The 25,958-nt window shown below is 43.6% G+C and overlaps 1 protein-coding gene and 1 long non-coding RNA gene across 2 annotated transcripts; one reads left to right on the top strand and one right to left on the bottom strand.

Moving 5' to 3' along the window:
• Positions 1-411: 411 nt before the first annotated feature.
• LOC308597556 lies at positions 412-17,684 on the top strand. The gene is made up of 5 exons (XR_014013056.1): positions 412-445; positions 4,359-4,573; positions 7,308-7,458; positions 14,839-14,991; positions 16,754-17,684. It is a non-coding gene; the product is annotated as an uncharacterized lncRNA (long non-coding RNA).
• Positions 16,101-25,958, bottom strand: CRHBP (corticotropin releasing hormone binding protein). The gene is made up of 7 exons (XM_081213384.1): positions 25,673-25,958; positions 25,407-25,500; positions 22,670-22,827; positions 20,203-20,413; positions 18,941-19,089; positions 18,085-18,202; positions 16,101-16,857 (listed from the first exon to the last, which is right to left on the bottom strand). Exons 1-7 carry the CDS (start codon positions 25,748-25,750, stop codon positions 16,700-16,702), a joined length of 966 nt encoding a protein of 321 aa, XP_081069510.1. The 5' UTR covers positions 25,751-25,958; the 3' UTR covers positions 16,101-16,699.

Raw genomic sequence — 25,958 nt, 5'->3', positions numbered from 1 at the left:
TTTCTTTATGGGAGACCGGCTGAGGAGCGGGGAAAGAGCGGAAAACTTTTTCTTCGGGGCATGCAAGTGACCCGGATCTCGTTTTCATGAAAACAGGAAGTGACGCCAACTGAGCGGGGAAAGGGAGCGGGAGATATAGATTTAAGAACTTTGTTAGAGGGACGCGCGGACCTGAACTTCCAGTAACGCATTGGAACGCTGTATTGAACAGAGTTGCTTTTTTTTTGGGTGGAGGGCGGAGTTGTAACAAGGATGAGGCATTTTTTTGCGGTTTGCAGGTGATTTGGTTGGGTGCATAGGCTTACCCTCACTTGAGAGCGGGGGAAGAATCCACATTTGAAAAGGTCTGAGTCAAAATGCCCTCTAAAGCACCCTTCCACCATTGGCTTGGCTTGCATGATAGAGGCAGCAGCGGTGGTGCTCCGAGGAGTGCTAAAAGTGTTTTGTGAGTGTTGTGAGTAGTTAAAATGGTGGCTAACCCCAGCCAGCCAGTTCTCATTGGAGTAGTGGGCTGCAAAAAAAATGATTTAAAAGAGACCCCACACACACACTTTTTTATTCACACTCAACATTGCCGACATGATTACCCGAGTAGAATTTCCAATTTATTCAGTGCATTTTGATACACATTGTGATTCTGGTGCATTTTAATAGTTTCTTATGTACTGACATTCACTTGGTGATATCTTCTTGTCATTCTTGTTGGATATCATTTGTGTATGCTTTTCTTATTTACTTGTGTGTGCATGCACTTTCATACACAGGTACACATTTGTGCACACAGGTAAATTTATACTCCACATTTAAGAGCAAGATATATAAATAAATAAATATAAATATAAATATAAAATATAAATAAAAATAACCAGAAGGTATATACAGTGGTACCTCAGGTTAAGTACTTAATTCGTTCCGGAGGTCCATTCTTAACCTGAAACTGTTCTTAACCTGAAGCACCACTTTAGCTAATAGGGCCTCCTGCTGCCGCCGCACTGCCGGAGCACGATTTCTGTTCTCATCCTGAAGCAAAGTTCTTAACTCGAGGTACTATTTCTGGGTTAGCAGAGTCTGTAACCTGAAGCGTATGTAACCTGAAGCATATGTAACCCGAGGTACCACTGTATCATAAAAACAGCACAGCTAATTTTTTTTTATAAAAAACAACCAGTTTGTTAATGTCCAATTACTGAATATCCTGTGAAGGTACAATGTATCTTTTTGCTCTTCTGGGATGTCAGTATTTCCCATAGCATCCAGAAGGTGGTGATGGTGTACTGTTGATAGTAGTGGTGGTCTTTCCAAGGCACACATTGGTGCCTTGCTAAGGCTATTAATTCTTTAGGCAGAATTTATTTCAGATGTTATAAGAGGGGAAAAAACCTGCTCCTTTTCCCTTATGGGGTATCCAAGAGCCCGTATAGAGTCCTTAAGTAGGTTCCCTATCGGAAGGAGAAAATAACAGAGGCCTACCAGAGAATATTGAGAAGCAAGGCAGCTCGTAAGCCTGATCTTTATTAACTGTTGCAATAGGGTGATCACAACCACACGCAGGAGGCAGGTGGGACCCAGAACAACGTTGTGCAAGCCCTTATATAGACTTTTGAAATTGCTCACCCTGTGGTTCAAGACCACCCCCCAAAACATCATACATCCATCATAGAAGGAGGCGGGCTACAGCAGAAATACATCACCGGGAAGTCTACAACAGAAATCCTGTCTGGCAGGATACTGATAAGGGTTACTTGATTGCTTTACCTGGGCAGCCTGGCCATTCCTTTTGAGATGCTAAATGCTTAGTTCCTGAATCCAGATCACAGGTTCACCCTATTCATACACAAATACACCCTTAAGACAGGTAAGCAAAAGACACTGGAGAGGCTTTCCCATTTCCTTCCTCCTTGCAGAGAAATATTTGAGGTCAGTTTCGGAGAGTCAAAATGGTTTCAGGATTGCTCTCCTCTACTATTTCAGACACATGATTTATATACTTATGATTGTGCTTGCCTTGCAAATTTATGAACATAATATATATATATATATATATATATATATATATATATATATATATATATATGAGAGACCTTAGAATTCCTATAACACAGACCAGCAAGGATTCTCTTTTATTTTGGAAATGTGTGTATTAGAAAGAATGAACAAAATGTTGCAGTTCAGTGATCATATGTTTACCTTTAAAAGTACCAATCAAATCAGAGATGAAGTAGCTGCAGCAGCTGCTCCTACCTGCTGCTCCCTTGAGCCTTTCATACTCCCTCTTTCCCTACCTGCAGTAGCAAATGAGACCCCACCACGTGAAAGAGAATTGAAAAAAAGGACCTGGGGAAGATCAGGAGCTGCAACAGTTATATAGGCTTTGATTGTTGTGCCTTTATGGCTTTGGACTGCTGTTTTAAATGTTTCAATATGCATCACTAGGTGTGTGTTTTTTGGTAACTGATCATATTCTGGATTGTGTTTTAAGAATGTTGTTGATACATTGTTACTGTTTTGTAGGCTGCCGTATAAGAAATAAATAATGAAATCAATTCATGTTCTCTCTCTGGATTGTAAACTGGAAATCAAAGAAAGAGATTCTGTATCAAAAGAGATTCTGTAATACAAATATTAATCCATTTGAATGAAAATGCCTTCTATTCCAATTTGTTGGCATCCATCTGTCTTGAGAGACAATGGAGTGTGCCTCCAGGGGGTTTAGGACCAGAGTATTCCTTCCTTCTACTTCCCCAGGTTCATGAACCCCATCTGCCCCTCACCTGCCTCTACAGCATGAGCAGAAACCACCTTCTTGAACGTTGTACCCAGTATTGGTCTTGTCCACTCAATTTGCTGGAGCCTGTCTTTACATGCTAGGAAAGTCCCTAATTCACTAAGGGTTTGAGGCACATTAACTCCCCTCACCTGGTTTAACCAGTCAGTTGAAGCAGTTCCTGGGATGCTGACAGCTTCTTGGAGTCACAGGTGAGAGTTGAGTGTAGGGTGGGGCACTGGTGGAGGAACGGGGGTGCGGAGGGAGTGGACTGTCCCCGGTACCAGTATTCCGGTAGGGTGTCATTGTGGCGGCCCTCCTGGACACGCACCGTGCACCCCCCAGAACGCGTGCCATGCCCCTCGGATGCGCACCACGCCCCTGCAGGCGGTATGCCATGCCCCCAGGATGCATGTCACCCCCGGGGTACGCGTCACAGTCCCCGGGGTGTGCCAGCCATGCCCCTGCCTGTTCGCCACCCCCAGTAGCAGAGCATGCAGCTTCGCCACTGGGGTGGGGACCAAAGGTGGACAAACTACCCTAGAAGGAGCATGACAGCTCTTGACAGGCACCTTCATGTATTCAGCACCTGTTCAAATTCTTAACTGGTACAATCACACGAGACAGCTGCACCACATCAGCTTCTTCACATGTAAATGGACGCTATGATTCAGGTCAGAGCAATAATATTATTAAAATAATACAGAATATTCATCCATGATATAAACTGATGTCCAGGGTCAGAAAAATAAGATAACAGAGACGCCAATGAGCTTAATTACCAAATTACCAAATTACCTCTGAATTACCAAATCAGCTTATGGCAATTTTATCTACCTCATTTTTCCTGATCTTTTTTGCAGCCAGTGCATAAGTAGCCAGTTGAGCTAACATTGTTACATGGTGAGAGTTTTCATGTTCTGAATTCCTTCCTTTGCTTGAGATCACTGGAGACTTATGGCATTTATTTATTTTTTATCTTATCATATATGTTGAAATTGTTTCAGTTGGTTGTGTACTTTTTGATGTTTCATTTTTTGTTTATGACTACTTTTGTTATGCTTCTAATTATGCAATTTTTTCCATTCAACATTGAGCATGGTTTTAACTATGGAAAGCTGGCATACAAATAAATTATGCATTTATTCATGTAGTTAAGGTCATGATGAGGCATATTTATTGACTGTAGAGCCAGGCTCTTTACATAATGTGCTTGTTAAAGAGGCTTAGCACAATTTACCCTAAATCACAGTCCTGGGATAATGCATTAGGAGATTACTACTTAAACATATTTTTGAATGACTATAAATGTCATAAGTGCTGATATGCCACCTCCAGTTGTTCCTTAATAAACACTAAACATATAGAATTTACCAGGAAATATGAGTCAACTAGAAATTCTAGTTTAATTAACTTGGTGACAATTCATCTCTGAAGACAGCTTGGTAATTTTATTCTTTTCCATTACTTTTCCAGCTAGTTTCATTTATTGTTTTATTTCTCTAATATATAAACAAGATTTCCTATTCTGAAGCTGCTCGAAGCCTAGTGAAAGTGGAAATGAGAATAGGTTTTTTCCTTTTATTACCTGCAGATGTGGCTATGGATGCTTAATGGTATGGCAACTTGAGAAAAGAGCAGAGGCCGAAGGACACAGATCTATGCAACCACTTTTAAATTATGGCATTAAAAGACTGAAAGAGATACAGAGAGTGACTTTGAGCAAGACCTCACCATGCAGGAAGAACCTGCCCAGGTTACTCTTTCTGTACCTGCACGTAACACACAAAACTGCTCTCAGCTGTAAAGGTTTGTATAAAGATAATAGATTTATTTCATTCATCCTCATGAAGATCCACCATGGCATAGACCAGTGTTTCCCAACCGGTGTTCCGCGGCACACTAGTGTGCCGCGAGACGTTGCCTGGTGTGCCGTGGGAGGGAGGCAGGCGAGTCGGGTGGCGAGAGGCGGGGCGGCGGCGGCGAGGAGAGGCCGCCCAGCGCGGGGCTCTCGGCGTCTGCCTGCCTGGCTGCCTGCGTGGCGCTGACGTCACGGGGCTGTAACGTGCCCCACATAGGCACACACGGGGCGGCGAGCGAGCTCCCTCCCACATCCCATCGCCGGCTCTGCACCAGGCGGTAGAGCTCGGCGAAGTCGCCGCGCTGGAAGGCCAGCAGCGCGCGTGCCTTGGCCAGGCTCTCGCCCGCCTGCGCCTCCAGGCACGGCGCCTCTGCGTCGGGCGGCAGCGAGCCCAGGAAGCGGCCCAGCCGGCCGGGGTCGCCCGCCTGCAGCAGCGCCTCGCACACGCACGAGACCTGCTCCGCCGAGAAGCGCGGCGAGCGCAGAGGATCGGGCGCGGCGGAGGCCAGCCCCGCGCTTGGAGAGGACGCAGCAGCTGTCGCCAAACCCGATCCTCCTCCTCCTGCTCCGCCGCCGTCCTCTGGCTCTCGGCCGGGAGGAGCCTGTGGCGACGGGGCGGGCGCTGAAGTTGGCAGAAGTTGGCGCGCCTCCTCGGCAGCGCCTTCGTCCTCCTCCTCCTGCCTCTGCTCTGCTCCGGCGGCGGGGGCGCGCCGCCCTCCCCGGCCAGGGGGTTCGGCGTGGCCCGCGGGGAAGGAGGCCATGTTCGCGGCGCGTGGGATCGCGGCCCCCCTCGCCCGCCTCCGGCCCGCTCCCCTCCCCCTGCGTGCTGCCCTAGCCGTGTGGGTCTCCTCCCCCTGCGCCGCCGTCCCCTTTCCACATCCTAGGAGCCGCGGTCCGCCTACCGCCCCCGGGCCGCGGCGCGGCTCCCAGCCCGGGCTGGCCTCCGCCTCCTGGGACGCGCGCCCACCCCCGCGGCCCCCCAAACTTTGGAGCAACTCTCCAGACGCTTCTCCCCCGCCTCGGTCTCCCTCCTTTCCACTTCTCTTCCCCCCTTCCATCCCTCTTTCTTTCTCTTTCTCTCCCACCCGCCTTTCCTTCTATTAACTTTCCTTTCCCCTCCCTCCCTTCGTCCTTCCTACTTTTACTCCTGGGCTCCTCCCCCCTTTGCGCAGCCACAAATCAATCTCTCTCTCTTTTTTCCCCTCTCTCTCTTCTTTGCTCAGACGCAAAAAAGCGCCGCTTTTTGGAAATCAGGACTGCTGTCCCCGCTGAAACGATACTTTAAAAAAGGAAGAACCCACTGGCTCTTATTTCTGTTTAAAGCAATAGATCCCGAACTCTTTTGGCCCACTGCCCCCTTGGTTCCACATCCCCCAGTGTCCCCTATGCTTACTCTATAGAAAGCATTACAGGGGTTAACGCGGCTCGCTAAGGAAGATATTAATAGAATTCTGCATTTGGGGGGAGACCCTAACAGTCATCTACCATTACCTTCTATGCTGTTACTATTTTTTTTTTTTTTTTTTTTTTTTACATAAGTAAAAAGTGACCTTTCCCCATCTGGCATGGTGGTGTGCCTCGAGATTTTTTTCATGAAACAAGTGTGCCTTTGCCCAAAAAAGGTTGGGAAACACTGGCATAGACCATTGTTATTCCTAGTATTGACACCAGAGAACTGAAGAGTGGTCCCAGCTACCTATTCAGAAAAAGCACATAGCACAGCTCTTTCCAGATGCTGGTAGTGGATTACTCAGATGTCAGGCTTCAGGGAATCGGCTTCCAATCCTCCCCCATGGCAGTAGATAAGCAGAACAAAGGAAAAGGAGTCTTCTTACCAGTTAGAAACTTTAATCACAACAAGAGAACAAAGAACACATCTCCTAGAATGGTGGTGCTCCCAATTAAGGACCCCACCCTCTTCTGTCCCTATACATCTACGTCACTTCTACGTCTTATATTAATCTGAGCATGTAACCTCTGTGCTTCTGTTCTGCCACTGTCTGAACTCTCTGTGACTTTGGAGAAGGGGGGGTGTGTGAATGTTGTCCAGAGACTATGAAACTGTTAACCCTCTTTCTTCTAGTGTTTTTTCTCCTAGCTGTTCCCCATCCAGTATTTCCCAGCTTCTGCCTTCTGAACTATGTCCCTCTGCAAACCACTGTTCCAAATCTATACTGTCTTCCTGCTCTTGGGGAGATTCAGGATCTGGATCAGGAGCAGGGAGAGGCTCCCACCATTCCTCCTCAGTGCAGTCCTTCTCAGCATGGTCCCTGACATCAGAGGACAGAAGAATTCTAGCTGCCCTTCCTGCTCCCTGGCCAAATACGCAAATGGTTTTTTTTTTTATGTGGGGAGGCATTCACATATGATTCCAACTGTATACTGAAGTTTGTAGAATGAGCAGATCAAATCCAGCCTAGCCCATGACACGCCATAAAAGTGATTTTGAACAATAAGTTTTTTAAACAAACAAACAAACAAACAAACAAACAAACAAACAAACAAACAGTTATATCACTGGGACAAAAGGTTGTATCCTTATATAGTGACAACTCATTAAAACACACACACCCTATAATCAATCTGCATCCCCTGATAAATTAGCTTTTTGCAGAAAGGGCCTCAAGCTGTAATTGATAATAAAAATATTCGTGGTGTGTTCCTTTCTTCTATTATTCCCAGATATGGCATGAGTCAAGTCAGCATGGTGACTCATACTTCAACAAGCTGATGAGGACCTTGCAAAACTCCCAACCTAAGAAACACCGTATGGCCAGCACCTCATTTTATGGGACCTACATTCTGAGCAAGAATCAGAGAATAACTCCATCAGGTTAGCAAATGAGGGGGATGCTTTTGGCCTAGGGGCAGCCAGTGGATGATACCAACCATAAACTTGACTTTTCCAGGACATATTAGCACTTTTATAAGGTTGAATATGGAGGTGGTATATTTAATGTTGGATAGGTATTCCTCATGCATGCTCACATTTTGCAGCATCCACACAACACTGCTGGCATCAAAATCACAGCCTGTACTTTTTCTCAATTTAATATGGATTTTCCCTTTGCAGTGTAAATACGATAAGTTAAATGAATAAACTTGTTGTCAACAACCTGTTTGTGGTATCTTAACACCACATTTGCAACATCAAGCTCATGTCTAGAAATGCCGTTATGCAGAATCAGACCATTTGCAATCCACCTCTATTGGAGATGTTGAAACAAACCAAACTAAAACTGAATTTTGGTGTTTTGCTCTGTCTCTGAACTTCACTTCTCTACCCCACTGTACGCATGCAGGTATAATCTCTTAATAAATGCCACAGGTGTAACTGTGTTACCAAGAAATGAACTACATATGTGATGATAAGTCTCCTAAATCTATACTAACTCTCGATGTTTACAATAGCTAGCACATATTTCTCCAGCAGGAGCATGCATTCTTAAAGGTAAAAGGTAAAGGGCCCTTGAATGGTTAAGTTCAGTCAAAGACAACTATGGGGTGCTGTGCTCATCTCGTTTTTCAGGCTGAGGAACCCGGCGTTTGTCCACAGACAGCTTTCCAAGTCATGTGGCCAGTATGACTAAACCGCTTCTGGTGCAATAGGACACTATGATGAGTGCCAGAGCACACAGAAACACCGTATACCTCTCCGCCGTAGCGGTACCTATTTACTTGCCCTTGTATGCTTTCGAACTTCTAGGTTGGCAGATTCATCAAGATGTGCACCCTGCAGGCTGAGTAGTAAATGGTTAATTTTTAATGCACATTCTATGAATAACCTTACTGCTTATCTAATGAAAGTATGTCATAAGTACACAATAGTATAAAAATGCACAGTGTCATTCACTGTCATGTCTATTTCCAAAGTGTTTCTTTATCACTGAATGATTCAGGCATTATAATTCTACAGCAATCACCTATATATATTTTCCCTTGTGGTAAAGTTGTCTGAAACAACTGTTAACTGCCTGGGCACTTGTGTACAATGTTCATCTTCCATGCATCTTCATCTTTCATTTTTTCCCCATCAGCACTATATTCTGGGCCCTGCCTGCTAGTCTTGATCCCACTGTTTTCAGCCATGGTTTGGCTTAGTGTGTGACCTGGACCCAGACTCATGGTTTGTCTCCCACCAAGCAAAACACAACACAAACTGTAAGAGCTCATGCTTTGTCTGGAGGAGTCAAAACACTAGCCTGTGTTAGGATTATATGCCAAGCCATAGTTTGGCTTAGTGTTACTTGTGAACCTGCTCTCTGCTTCTTTTTGGAATATTGTCTGTGTCTTGTTGATGGTCCAGTTACTCTTCAGTTTAACACTATAATGCAGAGATCCTAGATACCATGTTGGGCTGAACCTGAAAAGTAGGTCACACCCACAAAGTTGATTTAAAGCACTCTTATGCCACTTTAATGGTCATGGAGAAACTTGGGAACTGTAGATATGTAGGGGTGCTGACCTCACAGACATGTAGGTCTCAACACCTTAACTAACTACAGTTCCCAAGATTCTCTGTGAATTTTAAAAGGGTATAAGAATACTTTAAACTTTCATATTTCCCCTTCCCTTCCTCCTCGGCTAGCACCACCTTTTGTCCCTGATGTTTATATAGCTAATACCACATATGCCACCTCTCACATTTTGTTTTTAGTGCTACAGTCTCATTTGCTATGCTGGAACACATAAAACACACTCTCTTTCAAACTAGGAACACACATAACCACCTCTGTGTCTAGACCAGGGCTAAACTATTGGTCTACAACACCCATCATCTCTGACTATTGGTCATGCTGGCTGGGACTGATGGGAGATGGTCTAGCAAATGAAGTTTGCTCCCTTGGCTGTAGATCAGGGCTGGCTAACATGTGGGTCATGAGATGTTGTGGATTCCAGTGCCCATCAGCCCCAGCAACCATGGCCAATGATTAGGAATGATGGGAGTTGTAGTCCAGAAACATCTGGAGAGCCAAAGTTTAACCATCCATGCTGTAAATGTACCCATATTTAAATATTGAATGTGGAAGTGACTGGGTAGATATTTTTAGTTACCTTTATTACTGGATATGGCAAGGCTGACGTACTATGTACAGGTGGAGTTGAGAGCAGCTGAAGAAATCCTGGGCGTTATGAAAAGGTATGGACACAAACAGTTTACTTTTAGTGTGTAACAATGATAAGCAGGAAATAGAGATTTATGTTATGAAGACACTATTTGCATATGAGGGGGCTGAGCGGGTTGCGTCATGCAACTTCGGTGGGAGTTAAATGCTGCCATTGTGGGAAAGCTACAATTTCCACCCCTTCAGACATTTAACCCGAGCAAATTTGGGTTACCAAAGACTTCCGCAGTTTCTGAAGGAGTAGTTAGTTTCCAGCTTTACTGGGGCTAAGGCTGCATACACACCAAATTTAAGGCGCATGACTCCCCACAAAGAGAAGTCTGTAAATGGTTCACTTTTGGTTCTTGCAGTAAACAAGGTTGAAAACATGTTATTTATAGGCAGTGGATGTTAGACCTTGAACAGTTCCATCAAATTATGTTGCTGTTTTAATAGCAGGAGGAAATCTCTTGGAGAACAGAGCAATTCCTAATAGAGCAAGGTGAGAACTCCCAGATGATTCCTACAGAATCTTGCTGAGTGCTTGTTGCAGCAAGTGATGTTCTCAACCAAACAGGAGTCAGAGCTGCAGCTACAGGGGTGGGGTCGAGGAGCCTGGTTTTTTGCCCCAGGTGAAGCCTCCAGAGGGGCACCACTGAGGCTCCCAGCCTGTGTGTGTATGTATGCAAATACACATGAGGGGTACCAAACTGGGTCTTTGACCGGGGTGAAATAAAGCCTAGTTTCACCTCCGAGGAGAGCACAGCATTTTGCAGATTTGAACCCATGAAGGGGTCATCATTCTCATTGCAAAGGACTGGAAATGCAGGGTGTGTGTGTAAGATTTACTGTGCAATTCTATGTGTGTATACTCAGAAGGATGCATGAGTTTGAAGCACATATAGGGACTAAAGGACTGATAGGAATTCAAAATGTAATTGCAGGGATGACTAGCTAGCATGCCAGTGATCAAGGATGGGATCTGCAGTCCAACAACATGGGGGGGGGGAGGACACAAGTCACCTGTCCCTGTTGTCCTCAGACCTATTCTTCATCTTTATACAATTTGTTAATTGCCTTTCATTTCATCTTCAAGGCAATTTAAAATAATAAAATACATCTAAAGGTCAGTTTAAAGATATATACACTCAAGTCAGAGACCTATATATATATTTTCTCACAGCTGGAAAAGTCAGACAAAAATGCCTACAATTGTTCCCTGAAAATAGCACACCCCGCAAGCATCCCACAAAAAAATGGGGCATCCCATTTTTTCCTCTGAGAGCACAGTGGCCATTTTGGTCACTGCAGTCTCAAGAGATTTTGAACTGTGTTCTCACCCTGAAAAAGTGCTTTTCTCAGGGCTGCGATCTCAGGCGGTGCTCCAAAATGTGAGTTTTTGTGTGCTGTGAGCACAGCCCCCCCAAAAAAGTGTGTCTTTTGGGCTCCGTGATCTTGCTTGGGTCACCTGACTTGCGCAGGAGCACTGACAGGAAAACATGTGCCCCAGTTTTGGGACTCAGCATGTTGGAAGACATGAAATAGTGACTGCCTATTGTAACTCAACAGGGATGCTAGCTGTTCCACAAAACAGGGGTAGCCACACTGACAGGCCTGCTCCATATTGCTGTGGAGAGGGCTCCTGATATTTTATCAGCTTCAGGGAGAGAATATATGTTATCCAGGCTTAGAATTATCTGGGACAACTATATAATTGGGGTAGGGGGAGAGTTTTTAACCTCTTCTATAGAATCCCAGCCTGCACTGCTTATGATGCTTATCTGAAAATAATTGTATGCTGGAACAAGGCATTCCCAGGACCCAATTAAGACTGTGTCACTTGGGAATGGCTGCACTGTCATGGCAACAATATTTTAAAAGACCTTCCCACTGGAGGCCTGTGCCACTAATGTATCTCCGGTCCACAAGCTGCAACTTGTTGAGTTGCTGGGCTGGTTCTGTATCAGAAAAGTGAGGCGGCATTGTGTCTTTTTCATGCTTTGGAAAACAGAAATATAATAACAACCAGACTCCGGTGATCTAAGTTTGTTGAGAATATTCCCACAGTCATAAATGGTGGAAAAATAAATAAAGGGAAAATATCATCTGGCAGTGGAAGGAAAAACTTAACAGTTCCTAGTCTGTGCACCACGGAATAATTAAGAGAGTAACTAATACTAGCAGTTATGGCTGCCAGAAAACATGTCCCTAATCTCAATTTAGATGTAATTTAACTGTCTTATCTACTGATACCTTAATCCACAAAGATGCTATTGCTATTTTCCTCTCTTTTGGGGCCTGCTTTGTTCCAGAATTTAGTCTTTTCAACTATGTGTAGGCCAAACCTGGTGGAAGCAGAAATACATTTAGCAGTATAAAACAGGAGTAATTTCCTATCTGTGTTATTCTTGAGTTTGATTCAGCAGAGAAACCTTATGTTTCTCCATGGAATTCTGGAAAGAGCCTTGTTAATAAAAGTAATTTAATTAAAGAACTGATTTAGACTGAAGGCAAAGAGACAAATCAAAATTGCACATTCAAGTTAGATGCCTCTTTTAAACAAAGACTTGGCAATAATGCACTTATCAGTTCCGAGAGCAACTATTGACATCAGTGACCACCAGAAGCGTCATTGTTCCTGTAGGCATTGGGGAGCACTTTCCAATTAAAAAAGTAAATCTCATAAGGAGACTTGGGAATGGGCTTCATTGAAAAAGAAGTGAATGAAGCTACTAGAGATTTGACAACAATAGCCAAAGTGATTTGTAATCATGAAGGGTGGAAGATAACATATAATTTGCCTTGGTAAAAATAGAAGGATGAGTGGAATTCACGCAGATCTTCTCTTATCTTCTACGCAGTGTCCTTTCTCAACTTCCTTCTCAATGGAAAAACAAAACAAAAACCCATAGCAGTCTCAACTCCCACAAGTAAGACTGCAGTTTAAGATTAGTCAGTATTGCCATGGGAAAACTTCTTTCTCAAAGGTATTTTCTCCTTAGTTGTAAAACCTTTTTTTTTTATTAAAAAAAAAAAACCAGTCAAGCTTCTAAGATGAAGAGTGCAGTTTAGGACCCAAATTCTAGATACATTTGCTTATAGACCACAGTGTGAATGGTTCAGATCCACAGTGGTTTTGCACACACACACACACACACACACACACACACACACCCCGCCATCCCATTCTGGAGAATTCCGTGTGGCTTTTCAAAGGGATGGGGAAATGGGGGTAGTGAATTGCAGGAGGCAATAAAACCCAAAAGTACAAGTGGATAATAGCTTGTTTTCTCTTTCCTGGATGCAGGACAAAGGGGTTTTCTTCAATAATATAAATGCCTTCTTGGACAAAAATGCTGCTTAGGCAACTCCTGATTTACCATCAATGCCTAGCATTATATTAAATTACTCAATATTGTTTAAAAAAAAGAGAAAAAGGGAGGGAGTTTGGTGGGGATCTGAAGTGGCACCATGCCTTTTGTCATACTGTAAATGTCAATTTAGTTTGAAATAGTGGCAGATAATGAAAGCTGTTCATTTTTTAGTGACTCACGTGTAATATACTGCATATCCTTTTATAGGAAATGATGTGCGAACAAAATCCATAGCTTCTATGATTAGTAGTTGCTGATCTTCAGAGATAAGTAGCCAAGACAAAGTGGGAAAGGGGGGAAAGTGCGTCATTTTCTCAGCAAGAAAATCTCCTCAGATAGCAGAAGGATGAGGCTGTAAATAAAAATGATTGTAATGAATCATTTCATTGAAGTGCGCTCTAACTTATGTTGAAAGGAGAGCCCAGAGGGCATAAGAGGTTGTAGCTGAATTCAAGAAGGGGGAAAAGACATGGGGGTGGGGGAGATGGGGAAAGTAAGGTGGACCTTTCTATTGTGGCCTTTGACAAAGGATGAGGGATATTTTAGGACTCATTCTATTTTCTCAACTGTAAAATATTCTAACTGGTTTTAATACTCTATTTTAAAATTGTACCCTGCCCTGGGGCTTCATTGTGAAGGGCAGGTAAGAAATCTAAATAATAATTGCAATAATAATAATATTTTATCTAAACAAGCCTAGACAGAAGTAGAGATAGAAACCTGGAAGGCATTAATTAGGATTATCTCAAACTTTACCTCAGCTTTGTGTGCAGTTTATTTTAACCATATGCCTTGTTTACTGCCTCTGATAATGAAAGGCTGGTTCAAATGACCTTGTGACGCGTTTTCTTTGGCAGTCATCTCTTGATAGCACACTGTGTGAAATCCATTCTTGTAGAGGGCTTAATCACAAATCTGGCTTCCACATCACCCCTGCTGGGCAGCACTCAGAAACAAGGATTGTTAGACACCAAAGTCAATGTGTAGTGGTGGGGAAATAGTTTTTAGTCTCCATGGCAGATGTAACATCCCAGTTAGTTCAGCAATCTCAGCCTTTGATTATGAAGTTTTTGTCAGACTTGAGTCTCTCCAGCCCACATGCTCCATCATCCAATTCCCCCCCCACCCACTCAACTTGAAGACACTTGCTGCCTCTGCTCCTGACCACCATGTACTCAAAGGAATGTGAGAATGGGTTCTACATATGATCAGGGTTCCTTACTGTAAATACAGACTCTGTAGCCACACATAAAGTGCTATGTGCCTGTTTTTTTCATGCTCCACTCAATATATGGAGCCAGTGGTGTAGTGGAGCAGGAATACAGGTGAGTGTAGCTCTGGTACTTGTTTCATAGCAAGAGTGATGGAGTCATCAGATGAAGCAGGACTTTCCAGTGTTGCAAGTTTGGGAGAATTAGACGACAGATCTGGACTGGCACACAACCTCTTTGTTAGGAAGGCTAGGCTCAGGCAAGATCACCCTGTGAACTTCATAACTAATCAGAGATGTGAACCCAGGTCGACACAGCCAAAGTCCAACATGTCGAGTGCTACACCACTCTTTGCCAATTCACTATTGACTGTCAACTGATCATGAATGGGTATTATGCTATATACTGCCTGCTTTGTAGAGCAGGGTTGGGGAACCTTGTGCCAAGGGGCCAAATGTGGCCTTTCTAGCCTCATTATACAATCCTTAGACCCTTCCTTGGCCCTTTCTTCTTCCTTCCCCAGGCAACTCCCCTCAATGGCCTTGCTCTGAATCCTCCTTCATTGCTTTTGGTTGGCTGGAATGTGTCCTTGCCTGGATAGAGAATAGAGAGGTGGGCATGTACATGAAGAAAGCTCTGCCTTTTCCATGGCTGGAATGTAAACTATTGTACTAAGGTAAGCGAAGCATGGATTGCTCCTCCCACTTTTGTCTCTGGCCACACCCACCACACCTAGAAGTTTCCTCAGAAGGGGATGTGGCCCTTGGACCACAAAACATTCTCTACTTTTGCTTTAGCGTGCATATAAATCAACACAGCTGCCATGGCTATGGACTTTCCTTGAAAGAGTGGCTGTGGGAGCTGACAGGATGAGCTCCCCTACTTCAAAACTACCACTGGACCATTACATTGTATTGTATGGTGGACAGGGGCAAACCCATTCTTGCATTCCACCAAATGCACAGTTCCCTGTGCCCATGATCCTGTTCCCATTCATACCACTGAATGTGTGAAATGGAATGTGAAAGGCTTAGAGAAGCTCCTGTAATCTTTTCTGCACTTGCAACTCTTAAAAGATACGATACGTGCATGTTTTGTGAACTAAGGTTAGTATATGGGGATGCTAACAATGAAAAGCAAAGTTACCTTGCTGCCCTGGGCGTAGCCAGGATTCTTGTTAGGGCGCAGGACTTTCGTTTGCGGGGGCAGAACCAACGTGATTGGTCAGTTAGTAAAGTATTTTTATTGTTTTACTTGATTGGGGGAGGGGGGTAGCTGCCCCTCCCTGCCTCCCCAACTATGCCCATGCTTGCTGCTTTGCCTACAGGGCATTCCAACAGCTGGATCAGTGTTGAGGGACAAACATACCTGCCTATAAATATATCTCTGCTCATGGCTGCTTATGCCCACTTATCTAATATCACAGAATTAAAAACTCTGTACAAGAAACAATACTTACCCTGCATTTTAATACATGTGTAAAAACTTAGTTGATATCTGCAGCATTGTTAGTTGAATTGTCCACAGGCTTTTTTTTAGTGAGAGAGATCAACAATTATTGGTTTTAGTACATGGAAACCTCAGAAGCTGCCATATACTGAGCGAGACCATTGGTCCATCAAGCTCTGTATTTCGAAAATGACTGGCAAAGGCTCTCCAGGGGTTCAGACAGAAGTCTCTCCAGCCTCTACCTGGAGATGCCAGGGATTCAACCTGGCATCTTCTGCATGCAAAGCTGATGCTCTAACCACTGAGCTACAGCCCTTCCCCTTGCTGATGAGATTTATGAAGGGGGAAAAATACCACTAAAATTAGATTTTGCCAATACTGTGAATATATTTATTCATGTCTGGACCAGTAGAAGAAAAACCATTTTTCATGCTATAAATTTTATTAAAAACAACTAATTATACATTTGTATCAATAAATTAACAAACAATTGAATTGGCAAGCACTAATACAGAACGTTCACTTACAAAATTGAAGTGTAATTTCTCTTTATGCATCTTTTTATACTTGTGACTGATGCAAAAGAGGGGAAATTGCTAAGTGAACTCTGGAGTGCCCTCAGTGTTACATGTGCACTCAAAACAATTACAAAAGTATTTGAAATAATACTTCCATTGGAAACAATTGGTGTGTGTGCTTGTCTTTTGCTCTGAATCAGTGGATGTGTACACATGCTTTCAGAATCCATATGGATCCGTGTGTATTAGATAATACTAAAGACACTTAAGGGAGAAAAGCTAGGATCAATACTGTTCTGATAATGGAAAAAATGATTTAGTAAGAAAAGATAAATGTCTGAACCCTAGAAAGGTTACATAAAGTTAGCTGCTTAAAATTAACATTACATTTCAATCACGAGTGACTTGTCTTGTTTCTCAAATATTTGAAAGACAAAACTCTTCAAGGCTGTTCTCCTTTCTGTTTTCCAGTTCATGTTGCTCCAGCTGATGATACTCAAATGTTACACGATTGATATGTTTGCCACTGGAGACCATTCGCAGCACAGTGTTGTCACAGCCTATCTTCATTTGGGCTAGTCAAAAGATAAAGAACACCTTGTTATTGTTTGGAATAACAGACAATACACGACCATGTCAGCTGGAGCTGTCCAAAATATGAGGAAAGCACTATGTTTGTGAAGGTTGCATTAGTCTATATCTAAAGCCCATTTCTATGTAATAAAAAAGGAAGAATGTCACTGCACAGCTCCCACTGAAGGATTTGTAGAATTCTGGATTTGAATGAAGTCAGGGTAGGGCGAGGGAACAAAAGCTGCACAACAGCAATGGTCATGGCATGGAAAAAAAGAAAGGAGGAATATAGAGAGGAAAAGTGGTAGTTTAAAATGTAACAGCAGAAGTTTGAGTAAAGGAGGGGTGAAAGAAACTGAGAGGGAAATGGAAGTTTTAAACAACAGAGGTTTGAGTTGATTGCATTCCTTATATGAAAGTACTATGAACTATTTGAGAGCTCAACATTCATTATCCCTCTCATATGAGGCAGTTAGGAATGGAAGTGTGAGTATAGCAAAAAGAATGAAACACTGAAAGGGGGACAGTGCCAGTTTCTAAAATTGGTAGAGGTTTGAGTAATGCAGAAATGGAGAGATACTGAGAGGGGGAAAGTGGCCATTTTAAACAATGACAGAAATCTGAATAAAGCAGGGATGGGGAAAGTACTGATTTTAAACAATGGTAGAAGTTTTAGTAGAGTGGGCAGGGAATGAAACTGAGTGGGAAAGGTAGCAGTTTAAAACAAGGTTTGTGTACAGTGAGAAGGGAGTTTTGAAAGGCTCTGTGATGTTAGCTTTTTATGTTATATCCATCTCTGTTACTTCATCCTGTTAAAACTGTTGTTGTTTTTAAAAAGCTCAGTGTCATCAAGTACAGCACTGGCATAGTGAAACTTACCTCAACTTGGTGCCTCCAGATATTTTGGAATACAAATCTCATCAGCCTCAACCAACAGAAACACGCTGACTGAGGCTGATGGGCATTATAGTCTGAAATGCCTGAAGGGCACCAGGTTGGGGAAGGTTGGCACAGTGTCATTCTCTTGCTCCTTAGCTAAGCACCATATACGATGGACGCAACAGATAGCAGTGTCAGTGCAGTCTCGCAGAGTAAGGTGTTATTCCAGCAGTGCAGGTAAATAGCAGCAAAATATTTAAGACTTGAGTGTAAAGCAATCAGATTTCACTACTCTTTCTGTATCATTCTTTAGAAACATTTGAACAGGTGACATTAAAGCAAGAACTCACCTGGGCCATGGAAGGAGTGGCACAGATCAGCTAAAGGGAACATCTTAGAGGGATCTAACCCATTTCCTCCCAAGAGCTCCAAAAAATCTCCTACTCCTCCACAGCCTACGGTGGGTTTCTGTAAAAAGAGATGCAGAATTAAGTGCAATAGTATTGACCAAATATATTTTACTCTGAATTTTATCCAACTGCAGAAGGTTTCATGTAGCTCTTTAAATATTTTTATTTTTTAAATGGTTAACCTGCATACAGAAGCTTGTGCTACTTAGAGTGCTCATTGCCTAGGATAGATGCTGCATAGACCAGGAAAATTATCCACTGGTAGCCATTGATGTGCAGTGATGCCATGCATGGTGGCAGCTATTGCTGAAGAATCATAGCACTGCAGCAGAGTTTATGGATCTCACCATGTAAGAAGAAACTGATCGTCACCCTCAGTCAAAGGTGTTGTGTATCATGACCATTGATAAGTTAGTTAGTTGAATTCATTAATCAATTTCCACAACAGAATGTCCCAAACTGTATTTACAAAATACAGTGAAACAATAAAAAATTTTAAATCAAAAACACACCCAAAGTAAAAACAAATAAATGCTCAAGTTGGTAAGTCCATTGTCAGCATGATTCTACTAGGAGAGCTCTCAATATGCAAAAAGCCCCCTTTTATATAGAATATATTTTGCCAGTTTGCATTGCACTCTGCAAGGATGTAACTCCAGAATAAGTACAGATTTATGTTTACATAATGGGCTATTTAAAAGAAATACTGGTGTGGCCTGTAGAAAGGATTTACAGCATAACCCGATGATCCATATAAAATTTCCACTGATGGTTTAGTACAAAACCATCAACTCACCTTTAAGCGGAGGCCATTCAAGTGGCCCAGCATAAGATCAGATATTTTTATCACCACTGGGTAGATTATGGAAAAGCTGCAGTTCCTGCGCTGATGAGGAATGACCATGGTAAACCTTCCAGCAGGGGTCTGAGAGATGACATTGCAAGCTTTAGTATAGGGGAAAGATACAGAGTTACTTGATCACAATATGTTCAATGCAGACTTTTTACCTGATGCCTCAGGACTAAACTAAATAAAATGTTTAAGCATAAAAAGAGCCTGCTGGATCACGCCACTGACCCATCTAGTGCAGTATCCTGTTCTTACAGAGGCCCACAAATAGGACCTGAACACATGAGCACTCTCCCCTTTTGCAGTTTCCAGAAACTCGTATTCTGGGAGGAAATTGACCGCCGTATCCTCCATGAATTTGTCTATTCTTTTAAAGTCATCCAAGTTGGTGGTCATGATTCCCTCCTGTGGAGTGATTTCCATAGTTTAACTATCTGCTGAGTGAATAAATACTTTGGTTTAGATGTCCTGAATCTTCCAACATTAATCTTCATTGGATGTGCACAAGATCTAGCGTTGAGAGGGAGCCAAAACTTTTCTCTATCCGCCTTCTCTATGGCATGTTTCCTCTGACTCTTTTTTTTCTACACTAAAATACTGCAGCCTTTCCTCATTCCTCCCCCTGATCATTTGGGTTTCCCTTTCTAGAGCCTTTTCTAACTCTGCAATATCCTTTCTGAGGCAAGGTAACCAGAACTGTGCATTGTATTCCAAATGCAACCACACCATAGATTTGTATAGTACAGTATAGCATTAAGACATTGACAGTTTTATTTTCAGTTCCTTTCCTAATTGTCTCTAGCATGGAATTCCTCAAATGCTTGCAAGATGATTTGTTTGTCCTCGTTAAGTAGCTCAAGAGCTAGTGTGAATTGGTATATTGCTCCAGAAACTGGTGTGTTTAATTAACTCAATCTACAATAGACTATTCTAAATTATTTCAGACAAATGCTTGGCACCTGACACCAAACATTTGCAATGTCCTGATTGCCTGAAAGGCCACAATAATGGTCCTGCATCATCATCTTCATCATGATATTATGAGACAGCACTCAAGACTCATATACTACCCAATGTACTTGTTTTTTGGCAGAACAAATCTTTTGACTGGACCACAGAATATTTTATCACAGCCCTGCTCATATAAATGTGCATATGAGATCACTGGCATTCTTTTTACTCAGATGACAACATGAAACAATGCTTACGGAAAAGGTTGGGCTTTTTCTTTATTGTTACTGTGAATCCATTTCCCGGGTCATGAATCCCAAAGAAGATCATTGCCACATTCTGTGATGACCTGATGGTGCTCCTGATGCTGTTGCCTTCACAAAAATCTATGTATCTTTCGGAGGTGGGGAGAGGATGGTCCAAGGAACTGGGAAACTTCTCACCTTTCAATATCCAGCCATCAAACACCTAGAGGGATGCAGCAACGAAAAGGACAATTAGTGTTTACTTTCTCACTACAATTCCCAGAAGCACAAGCCAGCACCTGAGTGGCACCTGTGTAGCAGTTTTCCCTTAAAGCACAACCACAACCCCATAAATATGAAGTTTTTTATGCTGATCTGCTTTGCAGAGGCACAGACCACAGCGCTCAGAGCTAGATATCCTGGAGAAGCCCTACAGAAATGCAATGACTACTGCTCAGAAATAAATGGCTCGAGAGTAGAAGCTTAAGATCCCATTCCTATTTTGCAGATCCAGGAGGAATGTTAACACTTGGGTGGGAATGAACCACTTAACAGGCCTTGCCCATGTAGTTCTGAGTTACGGGAGATCTTGTCTCCCATGTGTGTTTTTTAATTAAATAGGAGCCATGGGGCCCCAATTTGGATTGGGAACACAGTGGTAATCCTTTTGGTTATAGAACAGTCCAGTGATATTTTTATTTGGAGTCCTGGGACCACTTCCCCCCTTCCTATCCCTTATCTGAAATGTTGACCAATCTGTTCCACGTAAGACTTGGCATTAACATCAATCATAAGTCATCACTTTATACCACAGTGCTTAATTACTCTGACATTCCCTGCAGTTTTCCACTTCAAATATTTTAATAATTGTGTTTAATTAGAGGGGACACATTTCTGAAGCCTGGCATTTAAACTTGGAGCAATCTGAGCGATCAATATGCAGTGTCAAATGAGTGACAGTATTAGTATGTCAGGCTCCTTTTCAGCTCTTGCTCTCTTATTTGTCTCACTTTGAAGTTTGTGCCAGCTGTAAAGAAACAGATGCTGGTCCCGCCTCTCTTTGCCAAACATTTTCTGCAAAGCTTATATTGCCATCCATGACCTGATCCCGAGATTCTGGCACACAGCATAAGTTATGCACATATTTCCATGCTGTATGAATTCATGCTTGCTACTCTCGGCTCTGATCACTCTAGGTCCTTAAGATGTACAGAGAACTGTGAAAGATACTTCATATTTCAGATCTAAGAAAATCAAAATGCTTGTATGCTCTGTTGAGGCAGACAAACAAGTGCATTGACAGAACCGATTGCTAATTGTGTTTACTTAGCAATCACTTTAGATGCTCCACATAAGGCCTTTCCATGCGATCATCGTTAAGTGCAAATAAATGCACAGTTATTGTTTATTTGTTGCATGGTGTCTAGACATTATCCTTCAAGGCCATGCTTTGCTTGTAGTGACAACATTTCCCAGCAGTGGATGTGCTTCATTTTCTAATTGGGAAAATGTAATTCTTCCTTGCAAGTAGTGCCTTCTTTGCTATTGAAATTGCTAAATGTGACCCTAACTGTCACAGGCACCCTACTGGGCATTGCTGCTGATGTGAGCAGTGATGAGATACACGTCCCTGTCCTTCTATTAGGTGGCCTTTAAAAGCAAGGATAGGGAGCCTGTGGTCCTCTAGCTGTAGTTGGACACCAGCTCCATCAGCCTCAGCCAGAGTGGCCAATAATCAGGAATAATGGCCAAAGAACATCCAGAGGCTGCAGGTTCATCATCCTTGTTTTCCTTTATTTCCAGTGCTTCTTGTCAATGAAGCATAACTGGCCAAAACATGCTAGATTTGGAGCAAAACTCTGACAATGTTCTGCCAAGACTCTACCTCTCTGCTCTTGACCATTTTCACCACTGAACAGAATTTACTATGTGCTGATTCTTAGCCCCACTAGCAGCTATGAAGGAAACCATGGGCGGCCAATTCTCTTTTGCTCCCTGAGGATAAATGGCATCCCCACTGCTGTCCCTCCTATTCTCTTGCAGAAACCTTGCTTATTGAGATCATGTGGCAGCTTCCGGCAAGATCTCTTGTGACCACTGTGGTACCAGGAGGTGGGTGGAGTGCCCACAGGGGCACTGCTCAGTGGGTTTCCACTGCCTGAGGCAGATGCTTCAGTCTGCTTTAGGCTGGCCCTGAAGCAAACATTAGCCCTGCAGCTAAGAGCAGACCTGCAGAGAAGGGATTCTGGTATTGTGAGTTCTTCCACTTGCCATGTGTGTGATTAACCATGTCCTGGGAAAATTTTGAGAACGGATTGGAAGGACAACCTTTATTCTGACCCTGTTTGTGTATCCACTGCCAAATCAGATTGCCAGATCCTCCAAAAGGGGCAACAGTTTTCTCTCTTCTGCCCTGCTGCACACATTCACACATTCAGGACAGCCCTGCTAAGACCACCAGGCATTACAAACCTCATACCTTCAGGAAATCTCCTGCTTGACAGTCAATGTTGACAAAATCAAAGTCTATTGTGAGGAGCTCGGTTGGGTCTGCTATGAAGAAAGTAGCACAGTGCAGCTGGGGCTGCTGCGCCGTGAAGCTGAATTGTCCTTCTATGCTCAGCATGTCAATGCATCCTGGAGATGGGGAGAATAAAGGCAACCGAGTGATTCCTTTCTGTCTCACAGCTGATTCTCATTCTATATTTTGTTTTCAAACAGAGATACCAGAATGAAAAGTAAAAAAGCCTTTCCTCAAGGGTGTTCCTGATGAGTGATGTATTGTGGGATCAGCAATTCTCAGGAACACAAGCTGCTTGCAGGGTCTGCACAAAATACTAAAACATCTCCCCCCCCAATTTAATTGAGATTGCCCCCTTTCATGGAAAATCCAATTACCAAAGAAAACCTGTTCCCAATAACCTGTTTGTGATGTTAAGATCCCCTCTAAAACATCTTTTGTGGCCCAGCTACGTATTACCTGACTCCTATTTATGCATTCAGACCTTGCTAAGCTTCACTGGGATTACGGTAGCTCAATCTAAAAATGATGCTTGCTCATATTTCCATTTTGGTTTCCTTAACGGACAACTCTAATAAGTATTTTTCAAGTCATCAATTTAAGCTGATCTTCATGGAATCAAGACAACCACGGCTTTAACAAATTGCTTGCTTGTACCACTTAGGCAACCAGAAATTCCATGCTGGCCAGTGAGCGAGCTGGTGGAGGATGGATGGAATTCTTGACAGCCACTGCCATATGGGCAAATAGTCTGACCATGTATAAGGCATCGTCCTCAGTTTTTAAATTAATCCAATAAAGATAACAGTTACTATCCTTATTTTGTAAACCTAAAAGCTTTAGAATGAATGGCCGTAAACTGTCTCTCTCTTATTTCATTGCCTTTTGACCCCACTATTTACAATTTCTCCTCTAAGTATGTGGATATGTGGTTACATTTGTGTGTGTGGAAGAGAGAGAAAGAGTGTGAGAGATCACACACACACACACACACACACACACACACACACACACACACACTGCTTCTGAAGGTAGCACTCCATGCATCTTATGACGGGAGCTCTTACGTACAATCTGCCTTTCATTCGGTATCCTTCTATTCCCAATGAGCACATCTCAATTCTCTGTCCCAGAGATGCTCTCTGCAGAACACCATCAGGAGCAGAACATTGTCAAGCCTTCCCCCCACATCCTGGCATTCATTGCCTACTATTTCGTCCCCACTCTGCTCAGGGTAGAGCACTGTTTTCTGAGGTGGCAGCCACAATAATCCTTGCTTAAAAGAATGGTGTACAGTTTTTCCTCCCAAAGGGAATCCATACCTCCTGTTTCCCCAGCTAGGGGTTAATAAACTTGGAAGTGCAAGGGCTCAGGAGTAACATAGCAATGAAGGCCACACCCTAGGGTGTTTTTCTCTCAATACAAAAGAATCAAAATTAGAACTGACATATTGGGAATTAGTGGTAAGGGGATTCCAAAAGAAGCAGCATTACTTTTAAGACGAGATGGGCCTCATAATTTCTCTCCGTACTACTTCTCTTAACCAACTTCTGTTCCCTCTTCCCTCTCAAAGGTCACCACAGCCCTCTGTACTCATATTTCAACAACACTTTTTTTCCCTCTCCCTCAGTTTTCTTTCCTGCCACACTTCCTCTAGGTCATCATCTCCCAGTTGTCAAAACTCCACCACAAGAAGAATTCATTTGCAGAAACACTGGGGAGATGCTGAAGCTGGAAGTAAGCCCCACATCCTGGAAGTGAGCCCCATGAACTAGAGGTCCTGGCTCCTTAATTCCAGGGGGGGAAAGGATGCTTGACTGTCCTTATTTGTTAGAATCCGAAATGCATGGAGTGATCAGATGCAAAACAGAACAATATTTTTCAGAGTTGAACAGAAGAAGGGATTTCTGCAAACTTCTCCTGTCAAACTGTTCTCTTCTATGTAGCTATGCAACTATCTCTGTATTATTAAAGAAATGGCTTATGTTGCAGATCACCCTAGAAAGGCACTTTCTTTTTTCTTGCCAACACTGTGCTTTGGCACTCAAGAAAAGGACTCCATAGCTAATTTCCCATTATGTACATGTATTTATCACCTCATTCATTCCTTCCCTTTGTAACCTTTAAGCCCACCCCTCCTCCCCATCTTCCAATTTTATAACTTAGTTTACAGTGAAATCTTAACCACGCCTATTTGGAAGTAAGTCCTATTGAATTCAGGTAATTGGCGCCAGGACTGCAGCCTTCGGCTGAAAGAGCGTGACTGGCTCAAGGTCACCCAAAGAGCTTCATGGTGGAGCGGCATTTGAACCTGGGACTCTCCCATCCTCCTAGCTTTCTGCTCTAGTCTACACGTACAAATGGCCTTGGTAAGAATAAAAATGAAAGTGCTTCTGAGCATGTGCAGAGTGCCATTCTAGGGAGAACTAGCTGAGGTTCCTCCTGGCCTGTGTCTTTAATAGCTATACAAAAGAGTTTGACAGGATGCAGAAATCCCATCTCCTGTTCAACTCCCTGGAGGGTCACAGGTCTCCTCATCTTTGCTCTAGCCACTACACTGCGCTGCCTGGCTCATTCCCCTGGCCTCCATCCCCTCCTCTCCCCGGGCTCTTCGGCTTCCATCCCTTCCCCAGCCCAGCCCGGAGTCCCACCCATGAAGTGGGCTCCCCTCTTCGTCCAGAAGGAAGCGACTCACGCAGCGCCCGGCGGTAGAACTGCCCCTCGGAGAGCTCCCTCTTCAGCTCCGCGTTGAGCAGCAGAAAGGGCTCCTCGGCGCCCGCGTCCCTCACCTGGAGACACAAAGGCAGAAAGGACAACAGCGGCGTCAGCAGCAGCAGCAGCAGCAGGAGCAGCGCGCCCAGCTCCCGAAGGAGAGACACTCTCTCTTCCACATCCTAAGTGCTTTCAGGCTGGGGATCTCTAAGAGGGGAAGGGGCGTCCGAGCGCCAGGGCATTGCTCACCTCGAAGTACCGGCTCTCTCCCACCCGGAGGGCTGCCAGGAAGACCAGGAGGAGGGGACCCTGGAGCCGGAGAGCCATGCTGCTGTTCCCACGCTGGTCCTCGCTGAAGTTTGCTCTCCTGCCTCTGCTGATAGGAGGAAGCAGCAGCAGCAGCAGCAGCAGCGTCTATGGGGCTCCTTCCCTCTCCCCCTTTTTCTTTTTATAGAGCACTTGGGAAGGAGAGGCATCCTGTCCCCTGTCTGATAGGGTAACCCATGGTAACGGGATTCCTGACAGGGCGACAAAG

The sequence above is a fragment of the Podarcis bocagei genome (assembly GCF_964188305.1).
Source record: "Podarcis bocagei genome assembly, chromosome: 11".
Classification (NCBI taxonomy): Eukaryota; Metazoa; Chordata; class Lepidosauria; order Squamata; family Lacertidae; genus Podarcis; species Podarcis bocagei.
Note: the sequence above shows the minus strand (reverse complement) of the source record. Positions and strands in the feature narration are given on the sequence as shown.

Bases quoted from the DNA above. Each gene is read 5' to 3' on its own strand.
- CRHBP (XM_081213384.1), bottom strand. From the start codon at position 25,750: ATGGCTCTCCGGCTCCAGGGTCCCCTCCTCCTGGTCTTCCTGGCAGCC. The intron at 22,828-25,406 runs GTGAGTCGCTTC...CCCCATCTCCAG, and splicing joins GTTCTACCGCCGGGCGCTGC to GATGCATTGACATGCTGAGC. The intron at 18,203-18,940 runs GTGAGTTGATGG...CTCTTTTTACAG, and splicing joins TGAATGGCCTCCGCTTAAAG to AAACCCACCGTAGGCTGTGG.